The 8200-nt window shown below is 42.8% G+C and overlaps 2 protein-coding genes across 2 annotated transcripts; both read right to left on the bottom strand.

Moving 5' to 3' along the window:
• Positions 1 to 786: 786 nt before the first annotated feature.
• On the bottom strand, positions 787 to 1273 carry LOC122145723 (histone H3). The gene has a single exon (XM_042761289.1). The coding sequence runs from the start codon at positions 1198 to 1200 to the stop codon at positions 790 to 792; it is 411 nt and encodes a 136-aa protein (XP_042617223.1). The 5' UTR covers positions 1201 to 1273; the 3' UTR covers positions 787 to 789.
• Positions 1274 to 2040: 767 nt separating this feature from the next.
• Positions 2041 to 3307, bottom strand: LOC122145814 (histone H2A.2.1-like). The gene is made up of 3 exons (XM_042761413.1): positions 3115 to 3307; positions 2312 to 2412; positions 2041 to 2169 (listed from the first exon to the last, which is right to left on the bottom strand). The coding sequence occupies exons 1-3, from the start codon at positions 3305 to 3307 to the stop codon at positions 2041 to 2043; spliced, it is 423 nt and encodes a 140-aa protein (XP_042617347.1).
• Between the last annotated feature and the right edge of the window lie 4893 nt (positions 3308 to 8200).

Below are 8200 nucleotides of genomic sequence, written 5' to 3'. Positions count from 1 at the left end.
TCATGGCGGTGACGGTCTTTCATTTACCCTGCCCAGTGTAGCTCACAGCATCGAGAATAACGTGCTCCAGAAACACCTTCAACACACCACGCGTCTCCTCGTAGATCAACCCGGAAATACGCTTGACGCGCCGCAACGAGCAAGACGACGAATAGCGGGTTTAGTGATTCCCCGGATATTATCACCAAGCACCTTCCGGTGACGCTTAGCGCCTCCTCTTCCAGACATATCGATCAACCTTTTCCACTCCCAACAATTGAAAGTATGAAAAGGAAAAACGAAATGGGTAAATTTAAAGTTCGCTAAAGGACCTAGGTGAAACCATAATCATTTGCGGTTCTACTACGTCTTCCATCACGTCCAGTTCTGTCAGCCAATGCTCGATTGTGGAAATAAAAGGGGTTTAAAACATTACTAACCATATTATAAACAAATATTTTAAAAACATTTATAAAGTTTTACAATAACATGCAAGTTATAATACATACCGTTACATTTACTCATACAGCAGGATTTGCACTGTAAAGCAAATCTCTTGCATCTTCCTTTTTGAAATTATTTTAAACATTCGAAAGGACTATAAAGTTCCTATTTTTCATACTTTAACTTCACATACTTTGAACACTTAAATTGTTCTAAGATAAACTTAATTTTAAATAAAGTGATCACTAGATTTTACTTCAGACTCTCATATAAAGAGAACAATTCACTTAAAGAAATAATCTTTCAGAGAAACATCGAAGTGGCTCTTAAAAGAGCCTTTGGTTTGTATCGCTGATGCAACTAGATTTAAGCACGCTCTCCGCGGATGCGGCGCGCCAGCTGGATGTCTTTGGGCATGATGGTGACTCTCTTGGCGTGGATGGCGCACAAGTTGGTGTCTTCAAACAAACCCACCAAATAAGCCTCGCTAGCCTCCTGCAGCGCCATGACAGCTGAGCTCTGGAAGCGCAGATCCGTCTTGAAATCTTGAGCGATTTCTCTCACCAGACGCTGGAAGGGCAGTTTGCGAATCAGCAGTTCAGTGGACTTCTGATATCGGCGAATCTCTCTCAAAGCTACGGTACCGGGCCTGTAACGATGAGGTTTCTTAACGCCACCGGTAGCCGGAGCGCTTTTACGAGCAGCTTTAGTAGCCAGCTGCTTTCTCGGAGCTTTACCTCCGGTGGACTTACGAGCAGTTTGCTTGGTTCTTGCCATTATTCAAAAAACGAGTCCTGTCGACGCTAAACAGCGCGAAAGAAGAATCTAAGTATAGAAAGCGCGACTTACAGGCTTATTTAAGCCCAGGGATGCCAGAAGCTGATTGGACGGTGTAGCTTCAGGTATTCGATTGGTTATTGTCTGGCGTTTCGAAATTACAACTGGCCAATGGTTGTGCGTCTCATGTTTTCAAACAAGTGGCGACAGTTTGTGGTTCCCGCACAAATTTCCTTTGTTTCTCCGTTTACATAAAACTACAAAACAGGCCAACAATTAATAAATTTATGCACAAAGACCCATAATTGTCCTTTTAATTTTTAATTAACGAGTAGAGTTGGACTTACGGAACTAAAATCAAAGGTAAAATACAGATATTTCTTAACAAATATTTAGTTTGTATGCATTATGTACTTGTAAATCTTTTCAACTACAGCAATAAAAGCTGAATATCTTCAGAATACATTGTGACTAAACAATTATTAATTACAACCTAAATAAAAGTGCACTACTACTAGACAAACACAATGAGGCATGTTATTTTCATTAGAACGGTTTTAGTACGTCACTGAAAAGCAAGCACAAAAGTGGAAAAAATATAGTGTGCTGTGACCATGCTTATTTACAATTACATTTTAAGAGAGAGAAGAATAAGGTTAATAACCACTCTCACATGTATTTATCATTTTATGCTGTGCTCTTTGCTACTGTAAAGTTACTTATAACATTTATAATCTTACAGATTTTCATATAAATTTCGTGATGAGATGGAAGAAATTCACTCTCACAGAGAAAATGGGTGGCTCTTAAAAGAGCCTTTGGTTGAAGAGAAACTTCAGTTTACTTGGTCTTGGCTGGTTTCTCGGTTTTCTTGGGCAGCAGCACGGCCTGAATGTTGGGCAGCACGCCGCCCTGAGCGATGGTCACGCCGCCCAGAAGCTTGTTCAGCTCGTCGTTGCGCACCGCCAGCTGCAAATGACGGGGATGATACGGGTCTTCTTATTGTCCCGAGCGGCGTTTCCAGCCAACCCAGGATCTCAGCGGTGAGATATACTCGAGTACGGCAGCCAAATACACCGGAGCACCGGCACCGACGCGCTCGGCATAGTACCTTTGCGGAGAAGCCCGTGAACACGACCGACGGGGAACTGCAACCCAGCTCTGGAGGAGCGAGTCTGGCCTTAGCGCGGGCTTTTCCACCAGTTTTGGCCTCTTCCGCTCATTGTAGTATTAGTTCTTCCAACACAGCTCAAATAATGAATAGTAATTCGGAGAGCTGCGAAATTACTTCTTTTTAAAGAAAGCGTGCCAGCTTTCTATTATTGGAATCTGAATACGTTCCAAGCCAATCAGTGATCTTCTTCCCTCCGAACTTCAAACCCAACCCCCTTCCCTCAAACAAGTGTCACATAGTAGTAGTGTAGCCGTAGACAATGTTTCTTAGATTATTTTGTTTTAATTGATCATTTTCTTTAATTATTGTTTCTCAAATTAGTTTTTTTAAATATTTTATTTATATGAACATTTTTATGACTTATTTTTTTAATGCAGATCACTTTAGATTACAGTTATACTGTGCTATATGAACTTGCCTTGCATATTATTTATTTTATTGTTTGATTTATTCATAATAATATTAGTAATATAATGTACTCATGGCAACATGATACTTTCATTGGATATGGACTGATGATATAATGTCTTTATCACAAATTAGTGGGTGGTTCATATATAGTTTTTTTTTTTAAATATATATATATATATATATATATATATATATATATATATATATATATATATATATATATATATATAAATAAAACAAGGGAAAAATGACTCCTTTTGGCTGCTGTCTTTAAGCTTTTAAGGTTTGGCTTTGGGTTTTGTCGTCTTTGGTTTGGCTGTTTTGTTTACTTTTTTTGTGGCTCTTCTGTAGCCTCTTTTTAGCAGCAGGTTTCTTGGCCTTTTGAGATTTCTTTAGCGCTGGCTTCTTCGCTGCTGTGGTTTTGAGATTCTTAGCGGTGGCAGGTTTCTTTGGCTGCGGGCTTCTTGGCTTTGAGAACTGCTTTCTTGGTGTGTTTTTGGCAGCTTGAAGCACACAAGTCATATGTCGGTGTAACTTTCTCTTCATATCCAATCACTGATGCATGTGCTATGTTTTCTGAGCACGGATCAGCTCTCTGGTAGGGCATGATAAAGCCGGATATCATCCTCTTTGGAAGAAGGCCAAACAAAGTAAGCTTCACTTTTACAGTAAAAACACACACAGAAGCGCCTCCACAACATGGGGGCTGACAACAACAACACTCACAACAAGAATAAAAGTCAATTCTTCTTTCTCTGCATGTAGACATCTGGGCGCTTGTTATACAAATCTTTCCCACATCATGACGTCGAGACATAGGTGCGTGTTCATCAGAGGCATTTTAGGGGGTATGGTTGACTCTTTTTTAAGTTTTATAAAAAATATCTCTTTGGATTTGAGACTTTAGTCTGCAGCTCTCACAGATCTTCTCTTTATTCACCAAGAGCTTGTAATACTCCAAAGAGAGAAAGGGAGAAAACTCTGAAATCGCATCCTTATGACCCCCTTTAGAAGCTGTTATAGTAGCACCCCAGTATTATCATCATTCAACCATACTGTGCTAAAGAACAGCAATCTGATTGTAAAGTTAGATTGAAAAAAAATTAAATAAAAATCAGCAAGACAGATATTCACATGAAACTTATTGGACAGGAGATAGGGTAGCTTGAGCAGTACATGCAACACAAAACAATGAATCGCGCCTAATATTCATAGTGTGTCCAGTATAGAAGTTTTTTAACAAATTTTGTACTATTTTGGGCCATTTAAACACTTTAGAAATTGTGTTCTACATACATACCTCAAAAGTTTTGATCAGTAAGAGTTGTAATTGTTTAAGACGTCTCGTTCTGCTCACCACACCGCATTATTTTGATCCAAAATCCGCAAAAACAGCAATATGTGACACATAGTTTTTATCTTTTACAATTACTGGCTTTCTATTTTAAGATATTTTAAAATGTTCACTTATTTCTGTCATCTAAAGCTTGAATTATCAGCATCAGTACTCTTGTCTGTCATATCAGAAATCACACGATCCTCTCAGAACTCATTGCAATATATTGTAACTAGACGATTGGAACTGAAAGGTTTAGTGCCACAGATGCGAAAGTTTTATTATTTCCCACAGCCCACGGCTAAGGATTTCGAACCTTTTAAATGTGATTGGGGGGGGGGGGTGGCGGCGGGGGGCCCATACAATTCCAAGGTTTTCTGTGCTTACAGAATTGGTTGTGGATGTTAAGACTTATCTACAGCACAACGGACAAAAAATGGCACATTTAGGGGTACAACCGCTTGACAATTGTCCGGAGTCGTACGCTTAAAAGGAATATTTTGTAACTTTTCGACCCCTTTAATCGTTAGGCCTACCAAATTATTAACCCTAAAGGGTATGAATTAATTTAATCTTAAGGTACTAAGATGTACCTATAGGGGTTTTACTAATGTACAAAAATCTTTAATTTACGAGAGTAGTGCTATCGGTTGTCCAGGTGTTGTACCCCAAATGGTACGAATTTTAGATAGTGGCCGCCTCTTCTTGGTCTGTGTACGAGCCGGGCACTGAAGCACGTGAGATATCCGGTGCGCCTGAAATATGCACATGCCCCAGTACCGGCCATGCGTTTCAGGCACTTGTGCGCATGGGAGTGATGATGTCAGGTAATATGGTTTCGGTGGGTCGAAGTTCCGAGAGCACGCGAAGAACAACACTAACGTGGCGCTGTTCTAAAAATAAAGCATAAGGCCACCTAAGGAGGGACATTGGTTAGCTGCTCTGCTAGTGGGACCGCTGTTACATCGACAGTACATGAGATTGAACGTACCACCCTCAACGAAGTACGAGAGATATGACTGAGGATGATGGTTGAGGATTTACAGATGCCTGAGCGACCCCTGACACGCATATGAATTGTGTAAAATGATGCAATAAGAGAGGCCCACTGCCGCTATAGTTTACCACAGAAAGCACATGTGATCGCCAATCTCCAACGTGAAAGTAAAAGGCGCCTTGTGGGTTACTTAGCGGCTCCTGATGCCTCGCATTTTTGTATACTGTATACTTACCCAATGACATAACTGTTCAAGAACCAGTATTCAAATAGATATTTTGCCTGTTTTCTTCCTGCTTGTGTGCGCTATTGAAATGCGTCCGCACTGGAAACAGCCACTCCGAGCAGAGGTTATTTACATTGACCACACCGTGAAACAGCCAATCAGAGCAGAGCTTCAACATTGAGCCGCACCGTGCCCCAGCCAATCACGAAGCATAGGTTAACATTGCCGCCCCAACCGTTAGGCAGACGATCAGAACAATCAGAGCAGCGGTGTTACAAACATTGAGCCAACAACCGATGAAGCAGCCCATCAATCGCATAGCGTCACCCATTGATCCGCGCCAATCCGCAGCCAGAATCAGAAGCAAGAGCCTTACATTGAGCCACAAACAACCGTTAATCACCCCATCAGAGCAGAGCTCCACATTGCGCCACACAGTGCCACAGCCAAGTCCGCGTAGCGCCTCCACCCCTTGAGTTGCCCTGACTGTAAACAGCCACTTCAAATCAACGAGCGTCACCATTTGAGACGCACTGTTAAGCAGCCAATCAGAGCAGAGCTCAAACATTATTGTTTCTGATCCTTCCAAACTTACAGGTAAAACCAGACCATTTCATTCTAGGGACAAATCGCTACTGTTCATAAATGGAGATGTAAAACCACTTCTGGATTCACAGTAGTTTAACAGTAATATACTGGCAGTGTACTGTGATAATTACAGGTGAAATCCCAGTAGGTACAACTTACCTAGAATTAAAAAAAAGTTTTTGTTCACTCAATTAAAGGGATCATGATGCTCCTAAACCAGAAACATTATTTTGTGTGTATTTGGTGTAATGGAAAATGTGTTTTGTTTGCAGTTTTAAGGTTTCAAAAACACATTATTTTCACATACGTCCATTATTGTTTCTCCTCTATGCCCCCCGCTTTTCTGAAACGACATCGATCGTTCTTTACCACGTGCTCATCGCTGCTGAAAGACGCGAGGTGTGCGTCTGTGGATTGGTAGGCACGCGTATCCAGGCTTCGTTATGCTTGTGTTGGCTGAAAGCCTCAAGTTGTGTGTGACGAAAATTGTTACACCTCTTAAGATAATTGTGATACCTGGTGTCCCGGGGTCCGGAGCGATGAAGACAAACAACATTAAACCCATTATAAACCTCTGGGGCATGAACAAAAAAACATGATTTTTAGTCGTGTTTTTTTTGGGGAAAGGCAAAATAACACAAGAGTAGTTGCGCTTTCTCAACCAACCAGCATCACACACCCTGTGGCCTTGATGACAGAGGCCGGAGAGCCAAGAGTTGAGACCACTGCGCCGGTCTATGCAATGCAGTCAGAATGTGGGGCGCCTTGAGAACGGAATGGCCGGGTGATTCTACGAAGGAGCATACCTTGGGCTTGAGATTGACCCCCAGGCTGGATGCCGCTTTGTCTACAGTGAAACGCCGCGATCGGCAATTCTCACAGTGCGCCTCAAAAAGTTTGATACATTGTTGCCTCAGCGACCAGCACATATCAATCTCCAGTATGCATGAAGCGGATATAGTCCTCTTTTGGAAGGCCAAACAAAAGTAGTTTCGCTCACAGTGAAACACACAGGTCGTACTATACGATATGGCGGCTCGGCGGGCACACAACAATCTACAACGAAAGAATAAAAGGTACGCCTTCTTTCGTTGCATGAAGATTTCAGTGGGCGGAGGACGTTTCCATGCAAATCTTCCCAGATACTGGACGTAGAGATGTGGGGGAGTGTTTAGAACGAGCCACTATACTGCGGGGGCGGCAGACGTGGACAAGTCTCAACCGCTTTATAAAGAATATCTCTTTGGATTTTGAGACTTTGTAGTCTTTTGCAACTTCACCAGATCTGTCTTTTATTCAGCAAGAAGCTTGCTAACAACTCCAAGAGAAAGGAAAATTTGAAAAAAGCAGTTATTGATCCCTTTAATCGGGCTAGAGCGTAAACTCTGCAGGACAGCGGCCCTTCATAATAGTTTTTTGGACAGCACCCCTCAGTGTCTGGGCTCCTGCATGAGATTGTGTTTTTTTACACTCATATTTGGAACAAAACCAACATGGTACAATTGTTTGGCAGAATAAAAACACTGTACACACTGAGTAGATGTCAGCTGCGGAAGTTTAATTATGGACCAAAGCATGCAGAACTTTGCCTATAGGGCAGCTCTTGCCAGTGAAGCTGTGGACCACACCGGTGGGTGTAACTGCTCGCTTCGACATCTCTCCGTCAGCGGCAAGCGTTCTAAGGTGTTGCATGCGGGGAGGGCGGCAGGATGAATGGCAAACCATCATGTTCTTTTTCTTGTGGTGCAGGATGGTGGGCCTTGTTGGTGCCCCCTTGCTGGGCGAGGGGCGAGGGCAGTGATGGAACCCGTCGGCGGGTGGGGGGGGCTGCGATTGTTTCTGCAAGAGGGCGAAGGAGCGAGGGGGGAAGATGGGGCTCGGTCTTCAGCACGGGGACTTTACACATTTCAAGGCGTTAGCACACAGGTCTGCTCTGGGGGGGGGTGTTGGGTGCCAGGAAGACGGGAACCCAGCGCCGGGAACTGGCAGGAACATGGGGTGTGCACGCGGCTACGGGGAGGGGGACAATTGATTGATGTGCAAAAGAAAAACAACAAACAACGGGGGCAGAAAGAAAAGGCCAGGATAGACATGGTGAAGGGAGATAGGGTGCATTCAGTCTGTGGGATCCATGTATCGTTTATTGGGGGTGAGATCCAAATTAAAAGACAAAAGATATCCAAGTGGTGGTTTTGCTGGCGGGGGCCAGGCTAATTTGTAAACATAACTTAATGCTTAGAGCAGGGGTTATTACCGAAGAGGGTAGAG

Source organism: Cyprinus carpio, chromosome A7, assembly GCF_018340385.1.
Source record: "Cyprinus carpio isolate SPL01 chromosome A7, ASM1834038v1, whole genome shotgun sequence".
Lineage (NCBI taxonomy): Eukaryota > Metazoa > Chordata > Actinopteri > Cypriniformes > Cyprinidae > Cyprinus > Cyprinus carpio.
This window is presented reverse-complemented; position numbering and strand designations above follow the sequence as displayed.

Bases quoted from the DNA above. Each gene is read 5' to 3' on its own strand.
- LOC122145723 (XM_042761289.1), bottom strand. From the start codon at position 1,200: ATGGCAAGAACCAAGCAAACTGCTCGTAAGTCCACCGGAGGTAAAGCT.
- LOC122145814 (XM_042761413.1), bottom strand. From the start codon at position 3,307: ATGACTTGTGTGCTTCAAGCTGCCAAAAACACACCAAGAAAGCAGTTC. The intron at 2,413-3,114 runs GTAAACAAAACA...AATGAGCGGAAG, and splicing joins ACAGAAGAGCCACAAAAAAA to AGGCCAAAACTGGTGGAAAA. The intron at 2,170-2,311 runs GTACTATGCCGA...CGTCATTTGCAG, and splicing joins TCACGGGCTTCTCCGCAAAG to CTGGCGGTGCGCAACGACGA.